Source organism: Sarcophilus harrisii, chromosome 1 (genome assembly GCF_902635505.1).
Source record: "Sarcophilus harrisii chromosome 1, mSarHar1.11, whole genome shotgun sequence".
Classification (NCBI taxonomy): Eukaryota; Metazoa; Chordata; class Mammalia; order Dasyuromorphia; family Dasyuridae; genus Sarcophilus; species Sarcophilus harrisii.
In genome coordinates, this window is record NC_045426.1 from 364,649,556 (window position 1) to 364,666,902 (window position 17,347).

Sequence of the window (17,347 nt, forward strand, 5' to 3'; positions counted from 1 at the left end):
TAGCTTTTTATTTTTCTAAATACATCTAAAGATAGTTTTCAACATTCACCTTTTCAAAACCTTGTGTTCCAAATTTTTCTCCCTCTTCTCCTAGACAACAAGCAATCGGATATATGTTAAACATTATAAAGTGCTGTATGGTTAGATGCTATTTTATGTAATCTTCACAAGAATCCCAGATTGTTGTTGTTTTTCTTTAGTTTCTGAACTCTTTGTGACCTCATATGGGGTTTTCTTGGCAAAGATACTAGAGTAGTTTGCCATTTCTTTCTTTAATTCATTTTATAGATGTGGAAACTGAGGCAGACAAGGGGAAGTAACTTGGCCAGGGTCACATAGCTAGCAAGTGACTGTCTCAGGATTCACATTCAGGCCTTCATGATTCCAAGTGCAGTTTCCTCCATGAAATAAAGCATGGTTTACAGGACAGAGATTTGAACAGCAAGCCAGAAGGTCTATGATCTAAGGCTGGCTCCATTGCTAAGCAGCTGTGTGACCCTGAGACATCACCTAAGCTTTAAAGGCTTAGTTTTCTTATCTGTAAAGTAAGGCGAAGGCAGAAGATGCTTTCTGAGGCTCTTTCTAGCTCCAGCATTCCATGCTTCTGTCCTCCTCACACAGGGAAATGTACACACATTTATAGGTGTCCTTTAAGTTGGTTGAATGCAGGACATGGGATATTGGCAGGAAGCCTTAAAAAACAATGAGGATTTTATAGCTCTGGGCTAACTGGTGCCGGGGGTAGAGCTTTAAAAATAGAATAAACTCTTGATCTGTCTGGGCCACTTGGGTTGGATATGCTGTGTCCTAGAGACAGAGGAACCCACTAGGTGCTCTCTCAAGAATCCTTCTATCTCTGAGAACTTGGTGATTCTTTTTTTAGAATGAGATTGAACTAGGGCCAGAGCCCTTCAAATTTCGGTCCAGGAAACCCCAAGGGACAGGGAGGCCCCATCATTCTCTAATGGCAGCTGTGTTTAATTTTGTGTCTGCTCAATCCTCTCTTAATTCCTTCCTTTATTCCCCACCCCCATTGCCCTGGGGTGATGTGAACAGGGGTTCCCAGCACCAGAAAAACCTGTCAATGAAGTTTTCCCTCAGGTGACTTCTTTGGTGTTTTTCACTACATCCTATCTGTGAAATGGGCAGAGAGTTGGAAGGGACCTGAAAGATCATCCCATGTAATTCCCTCACTTACAAGGAGAAAAATTGAAGGCTAGAGGAGCTCTGAAATTCAAGTATATAATTCCCCATTTAATCCTTATCATTGCTCTTTAATAGTCGAAAGAGGTGATGTTACTAACTGTAAGTCATCCAGCATCTTGGTTTTCCCACTTTAAATGAAGTATTTGGACTCTAATTAGGAGATCTCTCATGTTACTTCCAGGTCTAAGAATTCCCTGAAATCTTGTAGATACAATCTGATTACAAAGCACGTGAATGCAGCATCCTTGAAGGGGAAAAGAAGGGGAAATATCACAAAAGAGAAGAGAGCTTCCTCCTCCCCCACCAACCTCGGAGTACTCAATGGATGGATGTAGATGAGCCTCAGGTCTTTTTGAGCACCAGCTAGCAAAGCTACTTCCCTCCACCCCCATCTTTCTTGTCTCCCTGAGTCACTCCAGCTGCTTGATTCCCACAGGGACAGCAACAGTGACATCGGAAGGGATGCCAAAGGACAGGGGAATATCCTAGAGCAGGGGAATATCCTAGACACTGGAAGGCTAGCTCCATAATTCTACTCACAAGCCCCAACGACAGTCAGGCCAGGAGCTCACCCAGTAGGGAAAGAAGGACAAAAGGGGTAATGTTCACGCAGTGCTCCGCCTTCTTCATTCCCCAACAATCTCTTTTGGTCAAGCTTTAGAGACAACCAGGTCATGAGAGCCAGTGGGACATCTAGTGGTTAGTGTCAATCAAGAAGGGAAAAGAAAGCATCTCTCAGTCCCAGGGTCCTGGAAGGGATAGCCCCAGACTCACCAATGTGGAAAGGTTTTAATTTGATCAAATTAAGTTGTAGCCAGTAATTTAAATGTGGAATTCAGTTTCTAAAATTGTACCAGCCGGAAACCAGAGCCCCAACATGAAGTCAGAAGCTTTGTTCCACAAACAGGACTTGCAGAGGAGGTCCGGGAACACTACGAAAAGCAGCCTATGGTATATACCTACAAATGTGAATACTATGGTATTTATATGCTGACTGTGTGCAGGACTCTGGGTCAGGACCGAGGGAGAGGTCTGACTGAGGTCTAAAGTTTAGACAACACACAGACCCTATTCTGACCTTTTAAGTTTCTAGCAGGTCCAAACTAGGATTCTAAGACATGGGAAAACAATAAGGTATAGTGAGCAGTGTGAGAAATTTGAAGTTAGAAAGAAGTTTATTTCTTCCAATATAATTCATAAATAAATTTGTATTAAAAATAAATAAATTTACTAGAAAAAATAAACACACACACACACAAAGGAAGAAATTGGTTCAAATTCCATCTCTGATGCTTATTAGCTATGTAATCTTGGTGAAATCATATATTCTCTCTGAGCCTCAGTTTCTGTATCTCTAAATGAAGATCCTTCTAATTCTAGCTCTATGAGCTATAAAATGAATATACTAAAACCTGTAACAAACCTCATAAGGTTTGGCGGAGAATTAAATGGGACAATGCATATTATAAAGTCCTTTTCAAACCTTAAATCATTCTGTTCAGTCACTTTAATTGAGTTTGACTCTTCATGACCCCAAATAGGGTTTTCTTTGCAAAGAAATTGGAATGGTTTACCATTTCCTTTTCCAACTAATTTTACAGAGGGATAAACTGTGACAAATGGGATTAAGTGATTTGCCCAATGTCACACATATGATAAATGTCTAAGGCTAGATTTGAACTCAGAAAGATGAGTACCACCAAGCTGCCCACAACCTTTAAAGCAAAATGTCATTATTGGCTGTTATCATGTTATGATGTCTCATAGAGCTTACAATTTAGAAGGATACTAAGAAACAAAAGCATATATTCAGTGTTAACATAAGTACATTGGAGAGTTATCATCAAAAAATGCTGTTGTTATTGGGAATAGAAGGTCATAACTGAGTGGATTGAAAGAATCAGGGAAAGGTTTCAGGGAAAAGATGGAGACCATGACATGCCTGGAAACTGGAGAATTATAAGCTATGTGAATTTGGGGGAGTCCCTAACCTCTTTGAGCATTATTTCTTCACTTGTTAAATAGGAGCACAAATATTTGAACAATTATTATGAGGAAAATGGCACTCTCACTGCCTACCTCAAAGGCATCTGTAGACCTTAAGGATCTGAAGAAGGGAGAATTCTCATTATTCATCACAGGAATGAAGAGATTTCCTGAAGTTTCCTTTGTACAGGCTTCCTGAGACTGGTGAAATCTTAAAAAAAACTATGAAGTTTTAAGGGATAGTCTCTAAGTCACATATATGTCAGGAGAAGGGGTAATATTTGATTTAGTTCTATACTCATTAAACACTCACTGTATGCATGGCACTGCAATGTGCTAGTGTTTCAAGACATAGAATAAGACAGTCACTGTCATTAGAATTATAACTAGTCATAGCTTTTTCCCCAGGGCACCAAAATTCTTTAGTTGGTTAACTGATAACTAGTTTACAAAAGTTAGTTAAAATAGGAAGGTATCAGATCACTTTTCCTTCCCCCCTCTTCTCTTAGTAGCTATCTCTTATATACAGGTGAGGAGAAAGGTCTCAGGTTTTCTGTTTTTTTTTTCTACAGTTCATTGTCTTGTATCCTAAGATCTCTCCTCAAAGTTCTTCTCCTGCCTCATTGAATTCATCTTAGAAGTGGATTTGGGAGCACCTACTCTGCTGTTCACTTTCACAGGGTAGAATTGCTAGCTCTGACTCTCCCTGCCCTCAAGAAATCTGCACTGTATTAGAGGAGATTAGACATAATACAAATAAAACAAAGAAAAGATCCAAAGTGTTATGAGAAAGAAGATTGAGGAAGGAGAGAGAACCAGGACCTCATTGATCTCAGTTGACCAATGAAGCAGGGAGAGGGAATGGACCTTGAGTTTCATTGGTGATGGAACTCTCAGTTCTTCTACAGATGCACATGAACACCATCTCTTCAATTATAGTCTTAGACAGTACATATCCTGGGGGATTGGAAGATTAAGTGACTTATTTAGGATCATGTTGCTAGTATGGATCAGAGGTGAATTTTGAACACATGCCTTAGCTCTTTAGAAACCTACTCTGTGACCACTATATCATGGAGAAGTGGGGGAAGTGGAACTTTTAAGTATCCACTTTTAAGAATCAAATGTCAGAGAAAAAAAACTTTTTATGGGGAATTTATTTTTTTCTTTTAAAACACCAAATGTCCAGAGAATGTCTTGTGCTCAGTTCATATTTAGCCCAAACAATGTTTGGGCTACAGAAAATACAGAAATAAACAGTGTTAGTCTTGGAAACAAGAAAATCCAGGTTCAAATCCTGTTTTGGGTATTTATTGAGATAGAAATATTTTCATTTCTAGCCTGGAGAATAGGGATTGATGCTCTGTAACCACTGGGAAAAGATGACCCAGAGGTGAGTCAGGTTTGAAATAAGATCCTGAGACCCTAGCAATTCCTCTTTCCAGAGGACTAACTTACCTAAAGACTTACCACTCATGAGAGCCAGGTAAGAGGAAAAGACAGGAGTAGTATCCTGTCCTCCAGACCGCGGAGGATTTTTTTTTTTAAACCATGCTATGCTTTGCCTCAGAATACCAGTAACCTAAACCTTGAAAAACATTCCTGTTGATTAGGGAGCATTCCTTTTGCACCTGGCACTTTTATAAGAAGTAAAATTACCTGCAGACAAAGAACAGAGCCCAGGGCTTAGGAAGGGAACAGCCACATGAGATGCTTGGATGAGGTGTGCCCAGCCTTCTATAGTCACCTGGATTAACTTGCTCTCAGGATGAACAGACCTCAACAGGCCCCAGGGTTTGGGCTGGGATAAGGGGCTTTGAGCTGAAGCCCCAGGATGGGAACAGTAGAAGGTGAAAGGATTCCCACAGCATCAGAGGCGGGGAAGGGAGGTTCTAAAGAAGAATATACCATTCCCCTGGTGAGGGGCTGGGGGTGGGGTCATCCATTGGCCACAAGGCTGGCATGGTGAACTCCCCTGGATGCTGTTGCACTGTGCCTCAGGTGGGGCTCTAAAGGGGAAACCCTGTTAATTCTGAGTATGAAACTGTAGAAATGCCTGCAGATAAGGGAGGTTCGGAGGAAAGGGGGCATTTAGGAATACTGCTGCTCCTTTGCGGATGAACACATTAGAGTTGAGCAACCACACTTGGTTGGAGAGTTGACTGGAGGAAGAGCGGTGGGTCTCAGAGTTGGGGGAGGGTAGGAAGGAGGGAATGAAACGTCCCCTTTCTAATCACTGCTTTATCCCTTCCTTCCCCTTCGTTTGTCTCACAGGCAGGACAAGCTGAAAATCCACATGAGGAAGCACACAGGTGAGCGGCCTTACCTGTGCATCCACTGCAATGCCAAGTTTGTGCACAACTATGACCTCAAAAACCATATGCGCATTCACACAGGTGTCCGGCCCTACCAGTGTGAGTTCTGCTACAAGAGCTTCACCCGCTCAGACCACCTCCACCGCCACATCAAGCGCCAGAGCTGCCGAATATCACGGCCCCGCCGCGGCCGCAAGCCTGCCGCCTGGAGGGCTGCCAGCCTTCTCTTTGGCCCCACTCCCCCAACGGAGGAGAAGGCCTTCATGGTGCCGCCGACCCTGGGGGAGATCGGGGGCCATCTTGGCGGGGGAGCCATGTGCCTGCCAGGCCCCAGCCCCCCCAAGCACTATCTGGGGGCCCCGAAGGGGACCCTCAGCCTGCAGGAGCTGGAGCGACAGTTTGAAGAGACACAGATGAAGCTGTTTGGGAGGGCACAGCTGGAGGCAGAGAGGAATGCCGGGGGCCTCTTTGCCTTCGCCTTGGCAGAGAACATGGCCTCCCGACCCTACTTCCCCCTCCCAGACCCATGGAGTGCCGGGCTGGCCGGACTCACGGGGCTGGCAGGACTCAACCACATGGCCTCTATGTCCGAAGCAAACAATTAACCCTAACTTTTTTCATGCCCATCTCACCCCTGCTCCTTTTCCATATCACAACACCCAATCGCCCTCTTCCTCCCCTTTTCCCTTGCCCCAAGACGGGTTTTGTAAGTTCTCTACATTTTATTTTAAAAAAAAGAGAAAAAAGAAAAAAAAAAAAAAGAATAGTAGCAAAGCCACACAGCCCAGGCCTCCTTGGGCAGCAGCCACCAATTTTCTCACTCCAAAGAAGAGAAATCACCTTCTAAGGGAAATAGCTATTCACGACTGGACACAAAACCTAAGCGGACCTGGATCTTAGCCTCTTTCGTCTGTCTCCCTCCCACAGGAGCCAGGGAGGAAATATTTTCTTAGTTGTAGCAGTAACTAGATGGAGCCAATTTGTCCCGAAAGGCAAGGAGGTGGGTGGGGGAGGGGGTTGCACCCATGGCTGCAGAAGCTGGGGGACCTTGCTTGCTTTAGTTCTTTGATGCTCTCCCTCAGGCAGAAGCCACTAGGTCAGTACCAATGCAGATTCCACAGTTCCAAATGGGCTTCTAAGAGCTTTCCCTTAGCCTATCTGAAGGGATATGAACCTTCCTATTTTGGAAGGATAACGGCATCACCCAAAGGAAGAGAACTCTGGAGAGAAAGGATTCCTGCTGGATTCTGCTCTTCTACTGACTGGCTACATGACTTTGGGCAGGTTACTTCCCCTGTCTGTACCTCAGTTTCTCCCATCTCCATAAGGGCCCTCCCATACGTGTCTCTCAAAGGAAGTTGAGAGGATTATTTAGAGGCTCTGTGGGAGGTGTTCTGAACTCCTAGGAGAAAGGCCAGAAGAAACTTGGGCTTATTGTTTTTTGTGTTCCTTGATAAATTCCCAAAATGGTGGGAATGGAATGAGGTTCACATCAAAAGATCATGCAAGAAGGGAACCACACTGCTCCCCTTCTGATGCCTCAGACCTGAGAGTGACTTTTAGGGGCTCAGAAGACTTTTCTTTTTGTCATTAGTAGAAACTTCCTTTTCAAAGGAAGCATCTATGAAAAAAAATCCAGTACACCATTTCTCCTTAGTGATTTTTCCAAGGCCTGGGACCTATTTCTTCTGTTCACAGTTCAAGTTCACCACCCCAACAGGTCTTGGGGAGCACCAGTACTCACCTAGAAGGTGGTCAGCTGGATAAGTGTTTATTTTAAACCCCAGTATGCCTCACTTCTACTGCTTTCCCTCTTCCCTACAACCTTCCTGGAAACTGTGTTCACGTGACTCCTGCTGATCCAGGGGTTGATTTTTTTTTAATCATTTTGTTGTCCAGGGGTTTCTTTTTCCTCCCTCCCTGGCTACCTAATGTGTTTGTTTCTCTTCCTTTGAGCACCTCTGCAAAAGGCTGGATGGAGAAAATCAAGAAACTGAAAGCCCAAATCCCTGTGTCTTGCTCCTTGTAGGAAGCTATAGTATCAAGCTTGGCAGGCAAAAGGTTACAGTGATTAGCTAAAAAAAATGTTTGGGCTTCTCTGTGGATTTTATCTGGCCACAGTACTCAGACTATTCCCTGGGGATCAGGGATATTTGGAAGTGGCTTGATAGCTGTTGGCCATGCAAACTTGAACCTAAAGAGACACTGAAAGTGAAGAAAGCTTTACCTGCCAGACGTTCTCCAATTCAGGGTTGTTCTGCTTTCCTTGAGACATTATAAATTTCTATAAACATGCTAGGGAAGCAGTCCATTGAGAGAGGCTTTTGGGAGCTGGGGTAGGATTGGACTGATAAAGACTAAGAAGAATTCATTAGAGTTCCCTTTCCCCAGACCCATTGACTGGATCCACTGAGAACTCCTCACCTCCCACCTCCACTTACCAACACACACACACACACACACACACACAAACACACACACACTCTCTCTCTCTCTCTCTCTCTCTCACACACACACACACACACACACACACACACACACACACACAATTTCTTAGTTTTCCCTTGGGAGCTGATATTAAATGGCCCCAAAAGATCACAGATTGCATCACACTCAAAATTCATCTCTTAGACTGTGTTGGGCCATCTTCTGGTCCTCATGGGGGCCCCAGCATTATCCCAGTTCTATGCCTTCCAGCACACAAATGACTGTACAGCTCTTCCCAATTTCCTCCAACTTGCCCTTCAAGTTTGAAAGTTGCCTGCCCAGGAAGATGGCTTCTTGGCCCCCTACCGCCATTTCAGATAATGTTCTCCTGGAATCTGCTAGTCAAACCTTCCCCCAACTCTTGGGGTAGCCAAGGGATGGAGGGCAAACTAAACTTTTTTTTAAGAAAAAAAGAAGACAACAAAACAATCTAAAGACATTGAGGCTTTTTTTTTGTTGTTTTGCTTTGTCTTTTTGTAAATGTGTGATGACTTCTTATAAACTCAACTTTTTCAGATGCCTAGTTACTTCAGGTGTTTTTTGTCTACAATTTGGAGTCATTGTAAAGTATCCAAAGATGTTGAGTACTGTACATCAACAGGAACTTGAAGCAAATGGGTGGGATGGTTTTGTTTTATTTGTTTATTTGTTCTACTTTTGTTTATAAATTTGTTTTGTTTTTCATTTCCATTTCCCTGTCTGTCTGTGGGAGAACCTTTGGAATTTTTCTATTTATAACTCTTTTTTATGTGATTGCTTTATGTACATTGACACTCAAACAATGTTTGCCTTAGTGATTAAAGGGACAATCTTCCATAACTTCGGTGGCACGCGGCATCCTGCCGAGACAAACTCTCAGCTAACTCTCTGGCCTATTTATTAAACAGTATTAATTGACTTGACTCGATGAATTCAGACTCAGTCTTCTTCAGTTGTGATCTGTGGAGTGTAACGTGACAGCATTATATAGGCTTTTCATGATTAGGGTTTTGTCCACTGGGTACCTTCATTTCTGAGGAGGAGCTTGACCAGGAAATTATCTTGATCAACTTCTAGGAAATGTCCTTTGTTCTCTCTTTGGGGCAATAGCCCATATCTTCCATAAGGAGAGATTCACAAAAGCCTGAACAAAGACTCGTCTACCTATAAAATTACCAAGATGATCAAAAAATTCTAAGCCACATTTCAACAACAAAGATTAGATTCCCATCCAAATGAATATTGGTGGGTTTGGTCCCCAAAAAGCTGTGTTTCCTTCATTCCCTATTTAAAGCTGACTGTTTTTTCTGGAAAATCCCATGAGTGTAGGTTATCAGGCATTAGTGAGATTGAGCTTTACGTATTTGTGGCTATTCATATCTTAACTTTGTACAGACTTTTTGTACAGATTTAGAAAATTGTACATGTATGTATGTGTCTATATGTAGAAATGTATGTAGAAGAGAGAAGCTGTAGAGCTCTTTGAATCCACCTTGCTGGCTCTCCAGACTGTTTCCATGACTTCTCCAGGGAAAAGTTACCCTCTCTGTTCTGATTTCCCTTACCCACTTCACTCTCTGGTGGAACAATGATATGTCATCTGGAGTCTTCTATGGCCTTCACGACCATAGAGAGCACCAAGAAGGAAAGGGACAGGATGAGAATCAGTCAGAGGATGGATTTTAATATTCAAACCTTGACTCTCTTTCAGATATGTTTCTCAAAGAATGAAGTATTCGGTAAACTGAATTCTAAAAATTTGTTGCTTAAGGATTAACATAGAACTTCCTCTCTTCCTTTCCCACCACACACAAACTTTTTGGTTTTGAACCTAAGATCTATAAATCCTTCTAAATGCCCGAATTTACTTTCCTGCGTTAGCAAGGAGAGTCTAGTCAACAAAATGAAATTATTTATAGCATAGTGAGATGAGTATTGGAATGAAAGAGTATTTGAGTTCTAGCCCCAACACTGAAGCCAAATAACTGTGATCTCAGAAGTAACTTCCTTTCTTTGTCCTTCAGTTTTCTCATCTTTAAAATGAAAAAAATTGTCCCAAAAAGTCACTAAAATACCTCCCAAATCTTAATAGTGTTTACTAATTGGAGTTTCTGCAGGGTCTTGAGTCAACGGGCTCAACATCAGAGACAATTACCAAAGGCTAAATTGAATATGGAGAAGATCTAGTTGTGCTTGAGTCAAATTGAAGTTGTGTGTTTTACTGTTCCATGTAAACTCCTAATTTCTATCTCTTTCTCTATTTGCCCCACCCCAACTTTCTCCTTCTAATTCCATTCCTTCCTCTATCTGTCTCTATCTTTCTGTATCTCTCTTTCTTCCTCTATTTCTCTGTCTCTGTCAGCCTCTGACAGAGGTTTCAAATAACCATATATGCCTCTCAGTGTGTATGTTGCTGTTTCCTCTCTCAAAGAGACTTGATCTTGTCTCTGACTATGAAAAGAAAAGAAGCATCTTTTGGTAAGTGAAATAAAGGAATCAATGGCAGGAAAGGAAGGCATTTGGGGAAGAGTGGGGACTTTCTGGTACCCCTGAAATAATACACCAATAAGTAGTCTGCCAGCCTAGTTGGGAATCAGTGTATATGTATAGGTGTATAGGCTAGGTGTGGGTGTGAGTATGGATATGGAGGTATGGGGGTGTGTGTAAGAGAATAAAGACAGAGAAAGAAACAAAGTATGTAAGGACAAAAGCTCCTTAGCCCAAATTCCGAGGGCTTCCTCTTTTATTTCCTGGAGATTAGAGAAGGTTATCAGGACAGTAATAGAAAAAATGCTCTTTGGGTGAAACTCCTGAGGATTATACTAAGGCCAGTTTTCAGGAATAAAGGGCATGTAAATCATGTCATATGAGAATCTGTTGATAAAACTGGGAAGGACATATTGGCTGTCTTCAAATGCTGGAAGATCTGACGTGTAAAAAAGGGATTAGATTTGATCTGAATGCTTTCAGGCTACAGACCTAACACCAGCGGGCAGAAATGAGAGGTAAGTAGATTTTGTCTTAATAGAGTAATTAGCACTTATAGTTATTATATAATAAAATATTAATAACATTTTAGGATTTTCAAAGCTATTTACAAATATATTATTTTATCCTTACAACAAACCTGAGAGGTATGTACTATTATTAGTTCCACCTTACAAATGAGGAAACCTCCTCCTCAGAGATGGAGGTACCCAGTGGACAAAACCTCTGACAGAGATTTTTAAATGATCTGCCCAAAGTCACACAATTAGTGTCTGAAGCTATTCTTGACTTCAAGTCTCCCTAAATCTGAACCACCTAACTGCCTTTTAATATTGCTGTTGTTCATTCATTTCAGTCATGTCCAATTCTTCATGATCCATTTGGGGTTTTCTTAGTTAAGATACTGGAGTGGTTTGTCCATCCCTTCTCCAACTCCAAGAAATTGAAGCAAACAGGATTAAGTGCCCATGGTTAAAAATCCTACAAAAAAGTGTCTGAGGCCAGATTTGAACTCAGGAAGTTATTTCTTCTTGACTCCAGGCCTGGTGCTCTATATACTGCAACCACCTAACTGCCCCCTTTTAATTTTAAGGATTTTATAACAACTTGAGATATATAACATTGGAATAGGCTTCCTTGGGGAATAGCAAGCTCTTTGTTACTTTAATAATTAGCAATTCACATTTCTATAACTTAAAAATCACTTTCCTTATAAAAACTCTGTGAAGTAGAAAATGTGGGTGATTTTATCCTTATTTTACAATTAAGTAAACTGAGGCTCACCTGTACCTTGCTGTATATCACACAACTACTAAGCAACGGGGCTATTAATGTTTTCACTATGTCAAACAACCTTGAGCTAGTGCTCAAGTGTTCAAGTAGAGGCTGGATGACCACCTATTGAGGATTGCTGAAGGGGGGATGGTCTCTGCCTTCCACAGAGTCCAATGAAAATTCTGCTTTCAAGCCTCCAGGTGTTATTAATAGGCATCAGAGTAATAGAAATAAGTCTAATCCTCTTTTTTGTACCTTTGAAGCATGATGTGTCCTATCATATGTATTCTCAGCACAGAGAAAAGTTACTAAGGTGGAGGATAGTACATTTTCAAGCCATATTTCTTTTTTAAGAATTCAGAGCCCTTGTAGACTCTGTCTCTGTCTCTGTCTCTGTGTATTTCTATCTGTGTATCTTTGTGTCTCTATATCTCTGTTCATTTCTGTCTCTGTATTTCTCTCTCTCTCTCTCTCTCTCTCTCTCTCTCTCTCTCTCTCTCTCTCTCTCTCCCTCCCCCTCTTTCACCAACCCCCCTCTCCTAAAATCCCTTAAACTCTACTCTCAAGAAAGACTCCAAATAATCATATAAAGAGGACGTGTATTTTAAGCCTTGTCTCTACTGTGGAAAGGATGCATTTGTTGGTAAGTGAAATGAAGGAATTAGTGGCAGGAAAGGAAGGTATTTGGGGGAAAGTGGAGTCCTTTTGGCATTCTTGAAATAATTAGTATATCAATAAGCAGCCGACCACCCTAGCAGGGAATCGGACACTCAATGACCTCCCATTTCTTTTAGAGAATGGAAGAAAACAGTGAACAAAAGAAATTATCTAATGGCCTTCCTCCCTCACCTCCCATCCAAGTAATTGGGGCCTGAAGGCATATCTGTATGCCACCAGAACCAAGGTCAAAAAGTACTTATGGGAGAAAAGGATTCCTTCTCATTCTCTACCCTAACCCTTTCCTTTGCCTTCACTTAATTTTGGGCAGAAGCAAAATGAAACTTCAAACTATATACACCAAAAATCTACACACACACACATACACACAGCTAACACAAAGCACACTGCCTTGTTCTGTTTAAGAGGAACAAACATAACAAACTCTACCAAAACCATTTCCATGTGGGCTTTGCATTCTACATGTCTTATAACTCATACACTCATTTTTATCCTCATAGGACTCCATTTTGACAACTATTCAGGGTGATAAAAGCCAAAAATCACATTGAGAATTAAGAAGACAGATTGAATTGAAACACCCATGTGATACCAACTATAATTATTGATAGAATGTTTTCTACCTCCTCTAAAGTTTTTTCTATGTAACTTCATATGATCCCCACAAGAGTTCTGGGAAGACTAGGCTAGATGTTATTGTCCCCATTTCCAAGATCAGGTGTATTCACTGAGGAAGTATCTCGCTCAAGATAATACAAGTTAATAGAGAAAGCTGGGACTCAGATACAGGTCATTTTTTCCATTACACCATAACTACCTTTTGATAACTCCTAGATGGAAAAGGATGGATGAAATTGGCACAGAAGAAAAGACCTGATGTTCTAACATGTTCCTTCCTTGACAAAGATCATAATATCACATATCTCTAACTGGAAAGGATCTTGGAGATCATCTAGTCCTATTTCCTCATTTTATAGATATAAAAACTAAAGCATTATGGAGTTAAAATTTTCATCCAAGATCATACTATCAGAAGTGAGATTTAAACCTTGGTCTTCTGACCCCAACAATCAATGCTCTCTATTGTATACTAGTTGTTGTCCTCTTCCTACAGCTTCCCCAACATATTAATTCAGTTTTATGCAACACAATACTATTAAAAACAACTATTTGTTGATCAAAATTTTCTCCAGTCCTCTTGGTTCTCTTAATTTCCACCCTTCTATGTACCACTGAAAGTCTTCAAGGAAAGGATGAATGAACATTTGCAATGTAAGTCATAGAGTGGATTCTTATTCATTTATAGGTTAGATTAGATGACTTCTGAGATTCCTTCTAACCCTAAGATTTTATGGTTGTTATTGCAGCGATATGTTAGTGGCAAATTTATGGATTGTCAAAGCCATAACTAGGGCAGTATGACTAGGGCTTTGTCCCCAATTGCCAACATTGAGAGGATGAGGACAACAGTTATACTTCTTCAGCAATGTAAGAACAACTGAGCTTGACATCTAGTCAGTAAGAATAAGTGGCTAAAATTAAGAATCGACCATTTGGCATGGGGCCACCTACTTGCCAAAAGATCTCCTTGTTGCCCCCCAACATATACTGTGACTTCCTAGCAACATTTCAGAGTAACGTTTCCTGTGCTTATTCTAGGAATGAAAAATTACTATGGTACTCTCTATACTGATGTTTTTTCATCACATTATAAAGAGACAGTGGAGATGGTTCTAGACTTGAAGGAAGGAGAGCCTTAATTTGGAATCTGGTCTTTTCATTTCATTCAGCTTCATCTGTGAAATAGGGACAATAATGTTTGTAGTATCAACCTCCACAGAGCTATTACGAGGATCAAACAAAATATATAAAATACTTTACAAACCTAAAAGTTATGGCATATTGGTGAATCTTTAACAATCAGCTCTCAGGGAAGAGAAGGATGTATGTCTATATAATACACTTTTAAGTTTAATCTGCATTCGCTACATTTTCTCTATCACTTTCTTAATTCTAGAAATCAACAGAATCATAAATCAAGCCTTGGTTCATAGCATTTGCCAGTTTCTGAGGTATAAATGCTGATAATGAAAATTTAACAACCATTTCTTGGGAAGTGGTATAAACCAGCTTCAGCATACAACTGTTTAAAGCCATCTATAAATGTCAAATATTGTTAGTATCTGCTTACCCAGGTTCACAATGAATGATGTTTCTCAGATATTTGGTGAGATTCATTTGGAGTTTTACACTCAGATTTGGGGAAGAAAAATTAGATTTTTCTCATTTGATGAGCATGGCAGAGCTTGGTTGTAATAATAGGCTTGGGGAGTTGTCGGGTCTTTTCTGAAATATTGTGCTATTAGCTAACATTTATATGGCAGTTTAAGATTTATGAAGGTTTACAAATATGAGGACATTTGATCCTCACAACAGCCCTGGGACCAACAGTTCCCAATTTTACAGATGACAGTGGTTAAGTGACTTGGACAGTGTCCCACAGCTAGTAACTGTCTGACTCAGATTCCAGACCCAGTGCACTTTCCATTATACCCACTACTTGCCAATTTTTCATTTTTTTAATCAATAATACTAATTAGAGAGAAACCATAGCACTGTGAACAAAGAGATGGTCTCAAAGACAGGAAGACAAGTTCAAGTTTCACTTCTAACACAAACTGGTCATAGTATGTATGCAAATGAACTTACTTGATCTCTCAATAACTCCAGGCAACTTTACTGACTTGTAGAGACTACCAGAAAAGTCAACAAGCATTTATTAAGTGTCTACTGTGTGCACAGTACAATATGAAGAAAAGTAACTGTCTTCAAAGAGCTTACAGTCTGATACAACATGCAAACATACAAGATAGATGTAGGAGAACACATAGGAGAAAATCCCAGAAGTTGAAGGAAGAAGTTTCTCATCTCAGGCTCTCTATGCTGATGAAATCATAGGTCTTTTAAAATAACAACATAAAACTTTGTAGGGGTACTTAGATGGCTCAGAGTGCTGGGTCTCAAGACAGGAAGACTTAAATCCAAATCCAGCTTCAGACACTTACTATATACATGACACTGGACAAAACACTTAACTTATTTGCCTCAGTTCCCCCATCTAAAAATGAGGAAAATAACAGCATTTACTTCCCAGGATTGCTGTGAGGATCAAGTCAGATAATAATTGTGACATGCTTAACACATTGTCTGACACATGACTACTCTTTGTGACCCTATAGACCATCCTTTCCATGGGATTTTCTTGACAAAGAGATTGGAGTGGTTTGCCATTTCTTCCATTTTCCCTCTCCGGTGGATGCCTACCTCACTGAGTGGTTATATAGAATCCTATTCTTGGACTCTATGAATAATCCACTTCTCTCCAGGAATCCCCCAGAAGCCTGAAAGCATTCCTACAGCTCCTCATAGAGTCCCCTTTTCAACTGAAATAATTTCAGACCTTGTAGAATCTGAATCAGCTGATCACAAAGGACCTCGGACAGTTCCTTCCTTGTTAAGGTGGCTGGCATTGCTTCATTTGGAAATGGACATGGGAGAAAGGAAGGGAAACAAAGTCACACAAGTTTACAAAACTCTATATCTATTATGGACCATTGGCTGTCTTTTTGGTTTGCTCTTTTTACTTTTTCCAATTCATCTCACTTTCTCTTTTTAAAAGAAAATCTAGATGCAAAATCTATTCTAGATATTATTAATGTTGTCATTTTTGATAATCCAATGATGATGGTGATAATTAATAGATTACCATTTTCAAATGGGGCACAGAGAGAAGTAAATAAGTAGGAATGCTCCTTAACCTCTTTTGAAATTTGAATTGAGGGTTGATTACTTTTCAAAGGTTTGCAGGGTGAATAAAGTTGTTTGAAGACACCCTGGGAGACCCCATTCAGATGTAATGAGATTTGATTGCACATGGTGGGTTTTTGGCTGAGACTCTTCTTCTATGAATGCCTCCTGATTGCAAGATAAAAGACCTATTCTGTATCCCATCTCTCTATTCAGTTACCACTCTGCAGCTGATTACTACCTGCAAGCTTGTCTTTCCTTCATAGCCCAAGCTCTCTAATGTGGAAAGAGTGGTCACACATGTGCAAAGGCAGAATAAAATAGCCAGGCAAATGTTATGTGCTGAGAACGAAAGGCTGGGATGGTACTTTGCAACAGAGTTAGTTAGCTGGGGAGAATCCTAGAGATCATCTAGTCAAATCCTTTCATTTAAAATTAAGGGAAAAGAGGCCCAGATAGGTAAGCAATAGTCAGAGATGGGTGTTAAACCAGCATGGCCCAGTGCAAACAGCACTGAATTTGAAGTCAGAGGATATGGATTCAAAATCTGCCTCTATTACTGAAAACCTGTCAGTCCTAGGGCAGTCCCATACCCTCCAAGGGCCTCAGTTTTCTCATCTGACAAAAGAGACGGAGAGAAATCACACTAATGAAATCATAAGTCTGTTAAAAAATGTAAACAATGTAAAAAAATGGGTTTCAGTTTCTTCATATGTAAAAGAAAAGGGAGACCTTTGCAGAGATCGCAGAGACACATGACTTTTCCCAGAGCCCACATGTAGCAAGAGAGATGGCTTCTTCTCTGATCTATGCTAGTATATGTCTCTGGGCAAGTCTTCATGTCACAGGCAATACTCCAAGACTATAAATACAATTAAAGAAATTTATTGTCTCCAAATTTATAGTCTCCAGGGCTATGAATAAATAAATAAATAACATGCAGAGCAGATGCAGCACTGCATTATAGAGGAAGTTTCCTCATTTCTCTTTTTCATACCAACTAAACCATACATCTAGTCTTGGAATTCCTCACCCATCATCATTTGCAACTATATTAGCAGTTATAACAATCCCTTTACAATTCACATCTGGAAATTTTCAATGCATGTATACCAACATCATTTTTA

At 40.6% G+C, this 17,347-nt stretch overlaps 1 protein-coding gene across 3 annotated transcripts in view; it reads left to right on the forward strand.

The window, feature by feature from the left end:
* ZBTB7C (zinc finger and BTB domain containing 7C) overlaps positions 1-7,969 on the forward strand; it is a 565,868-nt gene extending 557,899 nt beyond the window's left edge. For all 3 annotated transcript variants that reach the window (XM_031945971.1, XM_003759531.4, XM_031945972.1), the window contains one exon: positions 5,467-7,969. In XM_031945971.1, the coding sequence (XP_031801831.1) occupies positions 5,467-6,112 (646 nt within the window). In that variant the 3' untranslated portion in view covers positions 6,113-7,969. The remainder of the gene's footprint in view (positions 1-5,466) is intronic.
* The last annotated feature ends 9,378 nt before the right edge of the window (positions 7,970-17,347 follow it).